The sequence below is a fragment of the Chlamydotis macqueenii genome, chromosome 14, assembly GCF_036417535.1.
Source record: "Chlamydotis macqueenii isolate bChlMac1 chromosome 14, bChlMac1.mat, whole genome shotgun sequence".
Taxonomy (NCBI): domain Eukaryota; kingdom Metazoa; phylum Chordata; class Aves; order Otidiformes; family Otididae; genus Chlamydotis; species Chlamydotis macqueenii.
In genome coordinates, this window is record NC_141569.1 from 15140321 (window position 1) to 15157882 (window position 17562).

Here is a 17562-nt window from a genome sequence, read left to right on the forward strand (position 1 = left end):
CGCCTGCTGGTGCGGCTGCCAGCTGTGACTGGGCTGGCAGGGTCCCCAGGCTGCCACGGGGGGCTGGGGGTGATGCTGTGCTTGCTTGTGGTAGCTCTTCTGTGGAGCCACAGTGCTGCATCCATGGGCTTTGCAGCTTAGTGTGACCATGTTTCAGTAAACTCAACTTGTCAATCATCACCCTTAAAGCTGTGGCTTTATAAGCAGCTCAGTTACAGATTCTGTGCACTGGAACTTCCCCCCCTGAAGTCATACAGAGCAGGATCGTGCCCTGGTTTGTGCTGTTTGGAGTGTAGCCTTTGAAAGAAATGGCCTGTACACAGGGGACAGGATGAAGGGTAATGGCTTTAAAATAGGAGGCAGATTCAGACTTGATAGAAGGAAAAAAATTCTTTACAGTGAGGGTGGTGTGTTTACAGGTGGCCCAATGACGCCGTGGATGCCCCATCCCTAGAAAGATTCAAGGCTGGATGGGGCCCTGAGCAACCTGATCTGGTTGGAGATGCCCCTGCTCCTTGCAGGGGGGTTGGGCTGGGTGGGCGTTAAACGTCCCTTCCCACCCAACCCATTCTGGGATTCTAAGCTGTTACAGCTGCAGAGCCATTGGCTTTATCTGGCACCTTCCAGAAGAACACTGAGCACAACTCCAAATGCGTTTTAGGGGCTCTAGCCTCAGCCCTCAGCATGCCAGCTGTACAGGAACATTCTCTCTGGGGCTCCATGACAGCTGTTAACAATCAACTTCACTCTTGCTTTCTGTTTTTGCAAAAGGCTTTATTGTGTAACTACTGTACTGTGGTCACAGCGACTTTCAGAACGAGTACAAGGTGTAGTTTTTGACTGCAGTGAACTGAAGGCACATTCATCAACACTCACCATAAAGCTCTTTCTATAGACAATTCAGAAATTGGCTTTTCTCCTCTGCACATAGAGCAAATACAAAACTGTACACAAGCAGTGAAACAAGGAGCACCTACAGCGGAGATATGGCGTTAATGTGCAGAAAGACAGTGACGTCTAGAGGGATCAGATAAACGTAGAAATGCCATATACAAATTTTAATACAAATCTCTATAAAAATCAGAAAAGTGAGTTTGCATTTTAGTCTCAAGTAGAACTTCAAGGGAAATTACAGTTGATACAATTTTCTTAATTATTCCAGTTGGAGAAACATTAGCTTGCATAATCCCTACAAACCATTTTACACTGCTGTGTCTTGCAGTGGAAAATATTAGAGACCAGACAGTCTGCTACACAGAAGATGCCTGGAATTCAGAATTAAAAAAATAATGGCTACTTTCCAATGTTAGGGTGGTCCTGTCAAGGCTACGAAAGCCTTAGGAGGAGTTGGACGAACAGCGCTGAAGGAGTAAAGTGTGACAAGTATCGCAAACGCGGACGGGCTTGGGGTACGACGGCAGCGCAAGCTCATTGCTGGAACACGTGTTGCAGAAGATGTCCCCGCAGTTTCTGCAGTGATGCTACAAACAGAGAATAAGCACAGCTGCCTAAACATTGAGCATCACGAGGAGATAAATCAGACCTTATGAAAGCTTCTGGCATCTGCTGACATCATCCTCCACGTCCCCACAGGCCCAGCCCTCCCAGCAGCGCTCCCTCCTGCGCAGGGGACGGAACACCAAGCCCTGTGGGCCCTGCCGAGCCCGGCCTCTCCCCACGACCAGGAGCTGCTGGGCCCGGCTCACAGGCGGAACAGGCCCGGCCAGGGGCTTCCAGAGCCGCCCTGCCACCATTTTGCAGCTCTGGCCCGCCCTGTGCGGATCACCACGCAGCCAGGCCTGGGCGGTCAGGGAAGCACGCGCAGGCCCAGGTCTGCACAGAGGAAAGCTGGTGCCAGCGCTGCCCAGCCTGGCACCGAGCTGTCCCAAACCACGAAGCCGGACCCCAGCAGCAGTCCCCTGCGACTGAAAGGCACTGCGCACAGCCTGTCAGCGTCCAGTCCTTAGCACACACAGGTCAAGGGGGAAGGGGGATGAACCACATCACCAGAGAACACAGCCTGTAATGGCTCGCTACCAAGGGAAGGGCCCGAGCAGAAGAACATTATTTTTAGGAAGGGAAATACCAAATTACTTCTGTATGTAGTTATCATGCCAACAAGATCTGGAATTGAAGCAGTGTCACTCTTCCCTAGCAAACTAGGCAACAGCACATTTTTTGTTTTCTTTGACAAAAGGGAAACAAAAAAAAAACCAAACCAAAAAGCAGCACTGTACAACACTACCTTCCTTCTTGAGATAGAGAATTCCTTTTCACATTGCTTGCAGTGTGTTGCCTCATCATCCTTCAGCCAGGTGTGACCCTAGAAAATTGGAACGAAGACCTCACTGTAGATACAAATAAATTTATAAAATAAAATTCAAAGGCAGTTCACCAACGTTGTTGGTATTTTTCAAAAGCCGTCTTTTAAAGTAGGGTAACTGTTGTGAGACGGGAAGGTGTTACATGAAATGCATACGTTTAGTCAAAATATCCATGAGACGCAGAGTACCTTTAGTGCTTTATTTACTTCTTTAATATCTTCCATCTTCAACTTCGATCTGGAAAAAAAAAAAAATTATTCCCTCTGTATGACTTTACATTTAGTTGTGTTAATTTTACCTGCCATTCCTCTGTCCAGCCACTGAATCTAAGCCCTAATTCTTCGGTTGGCTCCCTGTTACGACTCTGAACCACTCGGTATCACCAGGAAGCTTTGCCACCTTGGCGTTTGCCCCTTTGCCCTTGTACATTCGGGAGAATATGGGAAAAGCACGGTTCCACTGTCAGAACAAAGCATTTACCCTATTGTTTCCTATCTCAGCCAGCTTACTCACGGAAGGATCTTCCCTCACTTTCACTTCGTGGCTGTTTAGTTTCCCATGTATAGTAATTGCCTCCTACAATTCTCATGTTTATTTCTATAACTGGATGCACTTTAAGATTATTTGTATTAGTTTGAGACTCCATCCTCCAGGTCACGTCACTTACAGGAGCTCTGGTCCTAGAACTTACTGGCTGAGATGAAGCCCCATTTCTTGAAGAGCTTGCTCCTGCTCCTCACAGACTTTCTCTAAGTGCTGCTTCTCATCTTGCAGTTTTCTCAGTTCCTACAAAATCAAGCACAAAATCAAGTTTTTTGTGTGCCAAGTCTGACCTATAACCTAGATCAGATAATCTATCCAAACTACCCAAGCAGTTCGCAAGGACGATCTCCTTTACAAAGCTACCTATCTCTAAGGCTTTATTTTTAGGTTTTTCACATGAGTGAACTACAAACAACAAAATCATGTAACCATGTTTACCCAAAGGAGGGGAAGATTTTCAGGCTGTAAACATCCTTGAGCACAGCTAGAATGCAGCAGTCCTATGCCCGCAGATGAGCATGTGGACAGATACCGGTGTACAGTTGTGCCTTCAAAATCTGAATTGCTCGACACACAGGAGCAAACTCTCTTTAGGTTAACAAGAATGTTCATATTTAAAAAGTAAATCGCGTTCAGTTGTTTTGAATGCCCCTCAGCCACCTCTAGCTAAGCTGTTTTCATCGCCTGAACCCTATATTGCTCCAAGCTGCTTCTCTTCATGTTTCATGTGCAGATTTGCATTATGTCAGCCAAGCTTTTAAAACCTCTCAGAGGGGGAGAGTGGTACAGAAGAAATACTCTACTACAGATGCAAACATTGTGCTGGTTCTAAGTCAGCTTTAGCCCTAAACACAGGGCACGTTTACACTGTGCTTACCTTTTTCAGTCCTTCCATTTGTTGCAATTCTGTTTTAAGCAGAGTGGTAGCATCCTTCTCTTGGTGCAATTCTCTTTGCAAAGTTTGTCTTTGTTCCTTTTCAGATTTTAACTCCTTTTCCAGAGTTGAGCTATTTAAAAATAATTCATTCTAAGAAACCCTATAGCAGAAAAATATCCTATGACACTTAAGGATAGCAATAGTATGAGAAGAAGAAACCTTGTCCATAGGAGGGCAAAAACTAGACTGGTGTTCTGGGAAAGGAAAGAACAGGGACGTAATGGCAGCAGACATCAAAAACTATATGAGCATTTTCAGGTCACAGAAAACAAGCAGCAGTGAATGGCTAGAAGAAAAAAGAACAATCCCTGTAAGCACAGTACATATTGGACTACCTGTGTTTAAACAGCCATGTTTGAAAACGACCCTGTACCCTGAAAGAAGCATTTTCTATAGGCATTAGAAATCTTTAGGGGATTAACGTTCTCTAAGAACATCAGGACGCTCCCCAGCCCCCAAGCCCCTCCAAAAACCCCAATCTTTTGCATGACAGTCACTTACATGCTCATCCTACAAGCATAACCACAACTATCTCTTGATTTAGCAAAAAAGCAATTGAAAATTCCTTTGCTAGTCAGTCACCAGAATTCTGGAACTCTGCACTCTAAATTGGATGTTCTGGAAAAAAAAACTTTAAAATTCTCATGCTAACTGTGCACTATGCAGAAGTGCTGTGGTTTCCTAGATCTCGCATACTTCTGTGAATACCTGCTGAACCCAATATAACTCAAACCTACTCCTCTAGACCTTAGCACAAAAGGAGTAGAAAGCACTTCTTAAAGAAACAGCAGAAGGGAAGGGAAAAAAAACCTGATCAATTAAATACCATTTGCTATCCAGTTGGGACATCTGTTGCCGACAAGTGTCAAGCCTGCCAGCAAGCTCTTGCTTCATCTTGTTGCATCTTTCTTCTGCAGCCTGCCTTGCCTTTTCTGCGTGCTGCAATCTACAAAGTAAGGAACATATACATTTGTTGTCAATTCACATACTCCTTACCTACACCCTTTCATTTCGTCTTTTTAGATTGACCATACAGATCTTTATGGAAATCTTGAACTGAAAATGCTAGCAGAGGAAAAAAAAAAAAAGATACTTTTGAAAGCAACTGTTTCTGAAAAAAAAAAAACCAAACCAAGAGCGAGTCATACCTGTTCTTAAACGAAAGTCAACATGTTTTTAAACAACCTGTCTATGGAAAAAGAGCTCTGGTTTTAAAATGGGTCCACTATGGGCATGTTTTCCTAGGAAAAGAGAACAGGCAAGCACAGCGGGTGATAAGGAGGAGAAAGGAAAAAGAACGTCATGCTGGCACACATGCTCAAAAGTCTACAGGAGGTGTACGGAAAACTAGCCTACAAAGGCTGCAGTTGGAAACTTTCTACTGAGTTCAGTGCCAACTTTTTGAGCTTGTAATTATTACCTCTCTTCCATTTGTTTCATGGAGGACATCATCTCATTTGTTTTTCCTTCAAAAGAGGATATTGCTTCTGTTTTCTGTTGTAAAGAACACTCTGCATTCTGCAGGAATAAGTAAATAGATATTCCAGGTAATACATTTCGTTTTCCTAAAGCACAAAGTGTTAGCGCTTTATGAAAGTCTGCCTCTAGGTAAAGAATGTTTGCCTTGTTACAGGCCATGCCTGGGTCTCACTGGAATGTACAAACACAATGCTGATAACGCCAGAGCAGACACTCCTCAACTTGTTTTGTTAAGAGCTCAGAAAAAAAAACTTAACTGTACTATGTTTTTGACCTATGAGACCAGCTACAGGCCAAAAAATGTCTTTTAGAGATTACCTTGAAGAGAGACATTATCAAATTAAATTCACAGAATAAAAATATTGATTATTTGAATGTAGCAACTGCATTCAGTGAGCATTGAACCAGGAAACCAAAAAAGTATAAAATACACACTGCTTTGAAAACAAAGCCATACCTCAGCCCTGGGGTTTCACTGGCCACTGCCTTGCGAGTTTCTGTGTATCTGTGAAGGAGGCAAAGGCCCGGACAAAGCCTGAGCAGGCATCAGGAAATGGTCCATAAAAACTGAGAGAAATCCTCTCTGGATTTCTGGCACCAGGTATGGGAGGGGAAGTCTAGTTAAACTCTTATTTCATTAATGGAGACAAGCTCCGTATGTTCTGCGTGAACACTACTACTCCATCACTTCCTTGTAGAAATACCTAAATATTTTGTCCAATTGAAAAAAACCAAGACAAAACATCCCGACCCACTCAAACAATAATAATAATAATAAAAAAACCCACCACAAAAACATCCCCAAGCCCCTACAATAGGTAAGACACAAAGGATGGAGAAAGTAAACTTTTAAAACTGCTGGGGTAAGGAAGAGACTGAGGAAGGAAGACAGGTCCAGAAAGCAAAATGTTTTTCATTTTACATGTCTAACCAGCTGACATCTGGAGAGCCAGGTCTTATCCTAAAGGGGGTATAACAAAATACTGAAACCAATTCAACAACTTTTTGGTAGCTCCAGAGGCCAGTCTGACCACAGAACTCCTCACTCGTCAAATCCCGTCTTGCCTTTCCACTGGCTATAGCACTCAGCTGACCATCTGAGCACAGACTACAGGAGATACACAAAAATAACCAATGGTTTCTATCTGTTTAGAGACTTATTGTTGGTTTCCATGATAAACAGTGCTAAATGTGGTACAGGTGATAGGCAAGACAACACAGCTGGGAAGGAGAAGCAAGACAGTTCTCGGCTGAAGTCAGTAATTTTTTTAAAGACCAATCATTCAGTAGTTAGAACAAAGGACTCTTGCAAACACCTTCTCCCTTGTAAGAGCTCTCCATTTGTCTCAGCATTTGCTGGATAATCCTACAGCACACTACGCAGCATACTCAAGGAAATTCCCTTTCCAAACACACCCAATCAATAATGAAGCATAATTTTAAAATCTTATTTAAAACAGTTTTAAGATAGATATTCTTAAGAAAACTGTTGCATCTAAGTATTACTTCGGATGCACATAAGGGCTTCTGCATCCCCAGTGCATAATTAATGCATAAAAGACCAGCACTACAGCTGTCCTTTCTGTTCCGCACTATGTACGTACCTGAGACTTGTGAAACATCTGCAAGTTAATGGCCTTCACTTCTTCTAACTGTTGGCGAAGAGCAACCAAAGTGTCTTGCTTTTCGTGAGTATCTTTTTCCAGAAGTTTCATGGCAATTTCCATTTCTGTTTTCATTCCAATTTGTAGCTCCAGCTCTTTCTCCAGTTCCTTACAAAGAGATTGCCTAGTTACGGCTATATAGTCATATGTCAGGGATAAGCATTTCCAAAACCCGTATTACCCCCCCACCCCCGCAAACTACGAATTACTCTGAGATAATACTGAACTATGATTTTACAGAAAAGCTAGGTCTCAAATAATATATTAAGTTAGTAAGACTAAAATACTATTTCAGGTCTCTGGATCAGGGCAAGGGTGCAGATCTGCTGGCAAGTGTAGAGCTCAGTGTGTAACTTGGTGGCCTGTCAAATAAAGCATTTTTCCTGGCAGCTGGAGTTGGGCTGACTTGGAGCCATGGGCTTCAGCAAGCCTGGACAACAATCAGTCACTAATTAGCAGTTCACAGTGTAAGTGACTGTTGTGCATATACTGCATTTTCCTCCATAAAGACAGTTGCCTCTTTTTGTGTTTTGATCTTAAGTCTCTGCTATAATAATGTTGGCAGGTTCTTAAACAGGGAAAGATCTTTTACTTTCAGCACTCCAAAAGCCCCAGTTTCCCGTTGATCAATGTCCAGCATCTTGCTTGCAATTCCTTTATGAATTCTGAACAGCTGCAAAAAGTGCACAGTATACACCTTACATTTGTAACGCTGCCTTGAAGTAGGCAGAATCCTGTCTCTTTCATTTCACTTCCTACAGTTAAGTTTCCTTACCAGCCTAATTTTTTTTTCTTCTTTCAACTGCTTCCAAACATCACTGTACATTTCATCAAGACCCTGGCGTGACTGCTTGTAAGTATCCAATTCTACTTTGGTATCTTCTTTTGTTACCTGCAGGAAACATTAGCAAAAAGGGCACATAAGATCACAAAGCCATGTATTTAAAGTATGCCTTAAGTTCTTCTGTGTAACACAGTATTTCTATGTGCTACTTTAAGTAAAATCCTTCTGTTTTACAGTTAACAAGCTGGCAAACGTTAATGAGCTAAAATTTCAAAGAATAAAGTAAAAATATAAAAAAAGTGTTCTAATGTGTTTAGTGTATGTTTAAGTGCGTAGTAAAGAACAGCAAAATCTAACGCCTGTGCATACTATACACAAAACCAGTGATCTACACGGTAGCATGCTAAACTGTCCTTAGCATTCCAGCTCAGAGTGCTTTTGAGAGCACTAGCAACAGCTGATCAAAATTGATCAAAAGAGATCACTTATTTAAGGATCCTCATCATGTTTAAATAGGTGTCCCACCTCCACGCTTTTTTCACTCCGTTCACGAATTAATTCATTTTGTTGTTTTAACTGCTGCTGCTCTTCCTGAAGTGATCCAATTCGGTCAGTTGCTGCTGCAAGCTGTTTACAAAGAGAACATATCTATATTTAATCACTGTACAAGCATGCAACATCTGGAGGAATTCTAAAGTTAGTAGCTCAGCTTTTGTAGCAGGTGTGCTGCTCACTTCCCCTTTCGGCCCTTTCATTCCCCCCTAGAAACTGCCTGACCCTCTTGCAGCCACACTCACTGTACAGCCAAAATTAAACAGCCCACCAACATTTGTTCACTTGACTTCTGCTTCACACTCCCAGCAATTATTTTTAAATATTAACTGTGCAAGGAAATGCATCCTACTTCAAAAGGCTAAAATCCACCAGAGATCTGTGATTTGTGGTATTCATTCTGGTATGAACCAGAAGTCATACAGCAAGTCAGGGCTGACATACACTGGTGGAACTTACGGCATTTTCAAGCAGAGATATCACAAAAAGTATTGGAAATTGGACTACACAAATACACTCTGAACACATATATATAATAATATATATAAACAGTAAAACATCATAACAGAACCCCAAAACAACCATTATCCTGCATGCTGCTGGATTCCATTTCAGTTCCCAGTGAGGAAAGATTTCCTAACTGAAGCGTGATTCTTTTCCTTCTTTTTCTGAGTTCTGCTTAACTCACATGACAAACACGCACACATGTATGTGCAGAAGAAAGAGGGACAAATTATGTTCATCACAGTGCTATGAGTACTTTCAGGTGGAGACAGCATTGTAAGATAAAAAACTTTAATTAAGGAAACTCGTCTAACAAATAGGCACACAAAAGCATTTTAACAATTAATATAATGTAGAAGCTTCCCACAGAGCTTTCCCCAGGTGCCGACTCACATCAGTCCTACCAGTTCCCCATACTTCACTAGTATCCACTCAAATATAAGGTCTAAGGTGTATTCTTATGGCTACGAGAAATATTTAACAGACCAGACACAAACCTCTTCCTGGAGTTTTGAATTAGTCTTTTCTAAACAGTCTATTTTGTTCTGAAGATCCGCAACTGTGCAACTGCAGCAAGAAAAAGACATGCAGACAATAAAAGAAGCGCCAATGTTCAACATTTATTCCTATCCTCAACCATACTTTTACCATCTTGCACTTGTTAACAATTAAATACTCTGGTGAGCTGGCAAAAACTCCGAGGAAGGACAATCATCCCTGTTAAGCACTGAGAGGACCATGCATTTTCCCCTTTTGGGGAATAATAAAAAATGGCATTTCAATATCAGACAAAAATCTACAAGACTGACAGCAGAGATATTCAAAGTCATACTGGAAAAGCTAAACAGGACAAGTGTTTGTACATTAGGATAGATGAAAATCCCACCTTAGATGTCGGTTAAGTTCTTCCACATAATGCTTCTGGTCAAGGACAGCCGTAATCCCTCCATCTCTAGTCATAAAAGTGAGAATTTATTAGCTGAGAAGAAACTCCGTCATTCTAAAGCGTTAGTTTGGACTACAGTTTTCAGCACAGACTTGCAAACTGAGTTGAAACCTTGTCTCTTTTTCTTACAAAAATAGTTGTGCCTGAGCTAGACCTGAAGCATTAGGGAGGTGAAACAGCTCTCCAGCTGCTTCTCCTCAGCAGCTAAACAGTAAAGTGCTCTGAAGTGCAGGAAGCACACAAGGTATGAAGTCCCCTCCATTCACTACAGGTCTTCCAAAAACACTGATGCTAACAGTTGCAGTTTCTAATTCACCTAACATTTCACCTAAAAGTACTTTTTTCCTCCATAACTGATCTCTCCTACAAAGACAGCTACTTAATTGAGAGCATTTCTGAAACAGTGCTTGAAAACAAAGTAGTGATTTAGTAGCGTGTGACCTGGCAGATCACGTCTCCTGAAACTTGATAAAAACGTAATCTGGAATTTTGGGTGCTTTTAATTTGGTCCCAGCTCAAGACACAAACTCTCCACTCTGTACTGTTGTTAAAACTACCATGGGCTCAACCTTGAAAGTTAGTACTATTCTATTTTGGATTCCGTTTTTTTGGATGATTAAAAGAGTTCAAGATCTCTAGCACTCACATGCTCCCACAGACTGACAGGTTTGTTCTACAAAAAAGCAACAATTCAGAATCACTAATTTGTCATACATACTGTTTGCCATCACTGTCCTGTGTTTCCTTAAGGTACAAGGAAAAATCAATCACTCCAACCTGAAAGATACATTTAAAGACATTAACACGCTTTCACAGTGCAATTATGCGTAGCAGCAGGCATTACTTCATATTTGGAAAAAGGCAAATATCTGAAATTTAAGTTTAGAAAGACAGATAATACCTATATTCTTCCCAGCTGAAGCAAAAGTACAAGCTAGTGTTTGTTCTAAAAGCATCAACGTAATGATAATAACCATATTCAGTGTGCTCACTTTGTAGCAGTTATTAGTTTTGAAAGCACTTCCACAAACTGCTACTTAAAGAGATGGATACTTGTGTACTTTTTTTTTTGATTCAATGTGGGAAACACAACAAGGTTCCACACATGGTATTCCTGGCCTGCCTACCCTCCCCCCAACCAAAAAAAAAAAACCAACCAAATCCAAACCAAGAACAAAAGAAGAAAGAATTTAAATCATACTTTCTAAAAACAAACACAGTATCTTATGGAGATATGACATTTAGGCAATTCTTTGAGATCTTATAAAGACATTAATAGTTAACCATGCTAATAATTTGTAGAACAGACAGGACAATGTCAACATTATTTTCTGCAACATTATCTTTTAAAGAACAAAAAGGTTAATAAAAATAAAATTAGACAACCTCTATTTTTAATTTACGGCTTAGAAAGACAGCTAGACTTCTGCAATGCTATTGACCCATTTTGTCAAAGTTTACCTAATTCAAAAGTAAAATAGATCAGCTGAAAGAGGACATGGTCTCAAATTAGAAGATACTCACGGTAAGTTAAGCACAGATTCATGTAAGGCATTTATTTGTTTGGACCACAAATACCTCAAAACATTCCTTATACTCCTGGGCTGTTTCATTAAAGCAGCAGAGGTATGTGACATCACCGTCCCACACACACCAAAGCCAAAGGGAAGTCATCATGCCCCCCCAGAATAAAAGCTTCCGTAAGTCCCTCGCAGATTTATCTTTACAAGGTCTCTTGTAATTAGTTTAGTTCATCCTAATTTTGATTTATCATAAGACATTCAAATGCCTGCCTATGAAAACAATGGCAAACCCCAGCTGCATACCACATTTAAGAATTCTGGACCCATCTCAGTAAAGTATTTATGGTACTTAGTATGCTTAATTCTACTGGAATAATATATAGACTGATCTTATTTAAGCTTTAATCTTCACCTGGGAGTCCAAGTCTTCTCCTTTCAAGCAAAGGTTTGCATCAATAACGTTCAGTCCAACTAGCAGGCCCACAATGACTGCTCCTTCCTCCTCCATCATCAATGCATCAGGTTCATAAAATTCACTAGAAGAAATATTACAAGGCATCACTGCACATCGTAACAATTAAAACGATGCTTCCATCACTGAAATAATACAAACAGTAATGTAGTCCTTGTAAAGCTCTCCCTTTGCTAATTTACAGCACTAGGTGGAAGACGGAGAACTCTCACAGAAAATACTCTACTTGTTCCTTTGTAGCTTCACTGCAAAAACAATGAACAACTTGCTACTCTTGCAGGTTGCAAGAAAAAGCTTAAAGTTAAACTGCTAAATTAACGACCTCTTACTACAGCACTGGGAGGTTCAGTGAATACAGTCTACACGTCTGTGCTGTTACCTTAACAGATGCTTATGGTCCAAGAGTACTTTGAGATAATCCGCCAATTTCTTTTGCATGAGGGCTAGATAAAGCCAAGCCCTTCCTCTTCCTACAGCAGTCCTAAAATGAAAAGTTGCATGTTTTGGTAAAAAGGTTTATTAACCAGATTTACACAATTCAAAATTCTCCCTTTACGAAGTGTTCTCTCCAGAACACAGAAGCACTTGAGTAAATCCCATTGCTTCAGTGAACAGAAAGCATATTGCAAAATCTTCCTAACTTGGAAAGACATACATATTTTCAGCTACCATCAGAACCCAACTATTGATGCATCCTAGTATTAAAACTAATCTCTTTCCATCGTTCTGAATTACCCAGATGAAAACTAGCACATACACAAAATTAGACAAAGCCATAAAAGTGAGGGAAAGAAAAGAAAATACTGAATACTCTACAGTTATTTTTAGTAAGCTTATACAAATTTCCAAATGATGTTTTTAATCTGACAGCATTGTTTGAATCAGAAGCACAGAGTATTTTGAGATGTCCTCTTTATCTCTTGGAGAAGTCAATGTCTCCTACATACCCCGTTTACTCTTTGGGAACAAGATCTCAATAAGGAAAAAGAGAGACTACACAAAGGACTCATTTTCCCAGCAGCATAAATGAAACCATCATCCCCAACAACCAACTTACTTCAGCTCTGGCAGATTTTTAACACTAGTTGCTATATCTGATGCTTCAGGACAAAGTTTTTCCACTAGCTCCAAAGGACCAAAAAATGATTTGTTCTGTCCAATAAAAGTCTTCTTCACTAAAGTGAGCGTACAGAGAAGTTTGTGAGAAAAAGTGACAGGCTTCCACTTCCAGAATTACAAATTTTAGCCTATGTTTTACTTTGTCTTACCAGCTCCTAATATGTCAATGGAAATGGGGCATTAAAAATACCTTGACAGTTTAGGAAGAACAAAATAGAGTGTACATCAGAAGGTAACGACATAGTTATATCTGTAACACTGATTAGCATCACACGGTGTACGCGATTAATGTTAACGTCATGCTGAACTCAAACTGGAGACCCAGCGAGACAGGACACAGACTTATTTATCTGCCTCCCCTCAGCCTGGCAGCCGGACCCGGCGCGGGGGAGCGGGTTCCCACCTTTCAGCCCGTGCTTGAGGCAGTGCTCCAGCACCACGAAGAACTGCTGCAGGGGCGGGAAGTCGGAGTCCAGGGTCCGGCCCAGGCTGAGGGCCGACTGGATGAGGATTTTGATACTGAGCTTCATCATGTTCATGAGGTTGGCGCGCTCCTCCATGGCGTGGTATCGCACACCTGGGTGGGTGGGTGGGGGGGGGGCACAGGTGGAGAAAGAAAAGCTGTTTTTAGAAACGCGCTCCTCCGGACCCCTCACCGCGCTGACAAGAGCGGGGCCTCCCCGTCCTGGTCTCCATCTTGCCGAGGAGAACGGCTTGAGAAGAGCTGGGTGTAGGACACGGCCCGGGTGAATCCCCCCACCCGCCGATCGAGAGCTGGCACCGGGGGGAGCGGGGCCAGGGCCGCTGACCCGGCCCTGCCGCTCCCCGCCGCCGCCCGCCCCCGCCCCCGCCCCGGGCCCAGCGCCGCCTCAACGGCCTCACCGGGTGTGTGTGTGGGGGGGGGGGGGGCGGGGGTCCCTACCTGGCCGGCCGCCGGAGCGTGGCCCCCTCCCCTCCCGCGTTACCAGGGCAACAGCGCACGCACCGCCACCCCCGGCAGGTCTCGCGAGACCGCGCGTGGCGAGGGCGGGCCGCGCCGCGCGCCAGGCGCCATTTTAGAAAGAGTTTGAGCTGCGTGGTGCCGCCAGCGCCTCTCTCCTGAGGGGCAGGCGCTGCTGCTCCTCCCCGCCACGGCGGGCCAGGCCCGGCCCTCCTCCTGTAAACCCCAAGGAGGGCGAGACAAAAACCAGGCTGCCGGCTACCGCTTTCTTTCCAGTCAATAGCGGGTCCTGACAGAGGCTGCCAACCGCAGACCTGTGGTCATCTAAATGATCTCTTTGAGCCAACGCTGTTGCATTAGGAAAATTCTGCTGTCACCTGTGGAGCAAATATGGTCATACTCCCTTGCAGAAGAACAAGTTTCACAGGTAGAGCCCCTGTGTCAGTCACATGTAATATTGTTAACACTCTTCCTAACACCATGCAAAGGTCCCTTTTGGTACTAATTTTCATTAAATCTTCCTTTTTGTGCATATAATGTTAATTTAGGATTAAAACTGAGCAAAACTCCTCCTATATCAGAAGAGTGAAAACAGAGAGTCATTCTAATCAAATTGATCTTAATCACAAAGGCACACAAAGTCTTGTCTTCTCAATAGCCTATGGTGTCAATGACTATAGTCAATGTCGTGGGTGCCTCAAAATTGCATAATGTCTTCAGGTGAGGCTGAAGATTAAAAGGGCTGTAACATTTTGAATTTCTATGTAAATATTGTTAGGTTACACATCAGGAACAGAAAAACTGATGGCAGAAGCAGAAAATCAGTGACTTTCTTTGAGTATTGGGGTGTTTCACTAGTCACGCCAATTTATTTTGACAGTTTAATGAATTTGAAGTTTTACTTTATCAGGAATATTTTGGTGTAAGTCCTTCAAGGAACACCTACGGTATTATCTACAAGAAAAAATAATACTGTGAATGAAATGTTTTCTATGAACACAAATTTAAATAGTGTATTAGTAAGCATTTGTGTTAAGTTAAATTACTTGAACAACACTTTTTAGACTGTTGCAAATTTACAGTCAACTACATCTTTTGCAAAACTACAAGTTAGTACACGCAAAACAGACCGGTTTTAGAGGCATTACCAAAGCCAAGCCTCAAAGATAAGGAATCAGGTTACCCAAGTGCAAAAGATCAGACATCATGCTGCAATCTTTTAAGAATGTGGTCACACAGTCTCATATCTCATTCAATTAAATAGATTTGTTTTAACATCTTTTTGAAGCCTCATGCCTTGTTTACTGTAATTATTCAGCACACTTTGAAGTCTGAAAACACCAAAGCACAAAAAGCTAACAGTTTTCCATCTCTTGGTCTTTAGACTGCAAGTCTTTCTCGATTTGTATGCCTTAGATATGTACCTCCTGGCCTCGTCTACAGGGCAGGACATTGAAGAAACTATGTCACACACTGGTTTTATGATGTGCCTTTCTGTAAGTCCAGCTGACTGCATAGTGTGCAGCACAGTTCACCTGTGATCAGGTGAAGTAGCAGGTAGAGGTTACAAAATCTCTCAGAACAGTTGCTAGTTTTCCACTAGTGTTCTCAGCTCATTTCTTAAAAATAGAACTTATAGTTCTTGGACAAACATAATAATGAATAGGCGATTTAGTGCCTATATTTAGGCACTATTTAGTGCCTAACATTTAAGTTATGAGCAGATTTTTCTTATGGAATTTTCCATAAAACTCATCAACATATTACCCAAATACTTTGAACAATTTGGGGAGGTAGTATTATATTCCCTTACTTTACAGATAAGAAGCCAAAAGATTATGGTAGAAGTTTCATTAAGTGCAGGACCTCCATTTCAGGCAAGAGAACATTTTATTCCTCACCCCTGGCCAAATGCTGTACATTGTTTTGAATTACATCTACTGACAACATGATTCCGCATGCAACTGAAGCAAATGGGATATTCAGCCCTTTGTCAGGCTGGATCCCACATGCTCAAGACGGGCATTCAGGAAACAAATCTGTGAGAAATTTGGTGGGAGACTTAGAGATGGAGGGAAACACAAGCATCTATTTTTTTTTCAGGACAGAATTAATCTTCAACTCTGACAATGCAATATTGAGGAATTTTCACAAAAAAGTCCATCAGCAGTAACTTATTTCACCATGCCGTCACAATTAATTCCCGCAGAACTCCAGCTTGAATACTTAATATCATTAAAAACAAAAAAGTCAGCAGCAGTTAGCAAAACTGAGCTCCATTGCTCCAAAACCATTAAGTGCTAGTGTGAGAAGCTGGAGTACGAGACTCCAGGCCCAATTACTACTACATCTGAACAGTTTGTTTCCATGTTATGAATATCACTGAGACTTAATTTCCATATGAATTCAACTAAAGCCCTTTTAGTTCAGTCCTCAGACCTGCTCCATAAATATGTGAATACAGATGCTTAATAAAGCAAGCTGTGGTTAAATAGAAGGCATTTTAAGCATAGTTAAAAAAAAAAATAAAACCTATATTCTAGTTCACTTGTCCACTTTCTGACATGAATGCTATACGAGAGGCACTGTAGGATTCCATGTCTGAAGCAGCACACCTAGGAATGATGACAAATTGACGAGATCGCTGCTGCTGAGGTGAACTTTAAGGGAGAAAAGGATCCAAATAAAAGCTTACTGCATTAAACTAAAGTCAATTTTCCCAAATATATTAAAAGTTCAGGATTCCTCTGATTACAATAAATTTTGTTAAGTTCTACATCTGTGTTGTTTTTATAATTTTGCCTAAATAAAAAACTGCAGCATCAGGTTTTTAAAAATAAATTCAAAGCCATAATCATGCATCACTGACACTAATCAGCAGCACTTACGGGAGCAAACTTATTTGCGCACCATAAAAGCAAGTTTACTAAATAAGCATAACCATACTTGTTTTTGCTGTGCTGTCATTGCTGACTGGTTTGGATATGAATCCTACCAAAGATGCAGACTTCAGAGCGTTGCCGTAGCTCTGCGCTAAGTTTTCCGAGGCTTTCTTGGCCAGCGACAAGATCGGAACAGACCACCTCGCTTCGTCCCTTTTCTCTTTTTCCTCGTTTTTCAACTCAGTCGTATTAGGAATCTGGTTTTGGTCAATAATCTCAAAGTCTTCTTTTATTTCCGCGGCAGATGCGGTGCGGCTCTCCCCTTCAGCCATCTTTACCGTGTCATATGACGCTAGTCATGAGCAATCGAGCCGGCAGCCCCACGCCCTGCCCGCCTCCCGTCTGCAGCTTGGAAGGCCGGGACGGAAGAGCCAAGTGAAGATTAAAAAGCAGCTTCGTGCATGAGCAGGACTGTAAGACAAGCCTTTCCAGAACTGAGCAGTTTGCTTGATATTTTGACTTAAAGACCCGGGAGATGGAAGACAAATAAAGAGTTTACTTTTAAACAAGTTGTGAAAGTAACAAAAATACACTTTACAAGTTTTTATTGCTATCTGTGTTCCCAAACATCATTTTCAATTAGAAAATTTATAGCGTCTTTTGCCATCCCAGATTTATGCAGTTAAGTTGTGACAACTTATAGAGATCTTTGTTATTCTGCCTATAATCCAAGTCATTGTACCTTGACTAAAATGGTGGATTGGTATGCCAGGTTCCTGTTGTGAAAAGTGCTTGCTTGCATCACTGACATCAAAAAACAACTGCAGTCGGTAAAGCTACTTCGTTAGTGTATTCGGCCCGTATTTGGTAGAAAAGATCTATCAGGAAGGGGA

At 41.8% G+C, this 17562-nt stretch overlaps 1 protein-coding gene and 1 long non-coding RNA gene across 3 annotated transcripts; one reads left to right on the plus strand and one right to left on the minus strand.

Moving 5' to 3' along the window:
* Positions 1–753: 753 nt before the first annotated feature.
* On the minus strand, positions 754–17001 carry RUFY1 (RUN and FYVE domain containing 1). Of its 2 annotated transcripts, none has more exons than XM_086758901.1 (18): positions 16734–17001; positions 13251–13424; positions 12786–12903; positions 12108–12209; positions 11669–11792; positions 10452–10510; positions 9674–9739; positions 9285–9354; positions 8257–8358; positions 7723–7839; positions 6888–7055; positions 5225–5322; positions 4631–4750; positions 3745–3874; positions 3016–3110; positions 2513–2561; positions 2246–2323; positions 754–1481 (listed from the first exon to the last, which is right to left on the minus strand). In XM_086758901.1, exons 1-18 carry the CDS (start codon positions 16999–17001, stop codon positions 1338–1340), a joined length of 2082 nt encoding a protein of 693 aa, XP_086615027.1. In that variant the 3' UTR covers positions 754–1337. The 2 variants fall into 2 exon arrangements, with proteins under 2 accessions (XP_086615027.1, XP_086615028.1); XM_086758902.1 differs by having other exon boundaries at positions 16783–16920.
* LOC147598997 (uncharacterized) lies at positions 13894–17274 on the plus strand. Its single transcript, XR_015260116.1, has 2 exons — positions 13894–14214; positions 16974–17274. It is a non-coding gene; the product is annotated as an uncharacterized LOC147598997 (long non-coding RNA).
* Positions 17275–17562: the final 288 nt, after the last annotated feature.

Coding starts and splice junctions, on each gene's coding strand:
- RUFY1 (XM_086758901.1), bottom strand. CDS start 17,001: ATGGCTGAAGGGGAGAGCCGCACCGCATCTGCCGCGGAAATAAAAGAA. Junction 11,793..12,107: donor GACCATAAGCATCTGTTAAG/GTAACAGCACAG, acceptor TATTTCTTCTAG/TGAATTTTATGAACCTGATG. Junction 9,355..9,673: donor GAACTTAACCGACATCTAAG/GTGGGATTTTCA, acceptor TTCTTGCTGCAG/TTGCACAGTTGCGGATCTTC.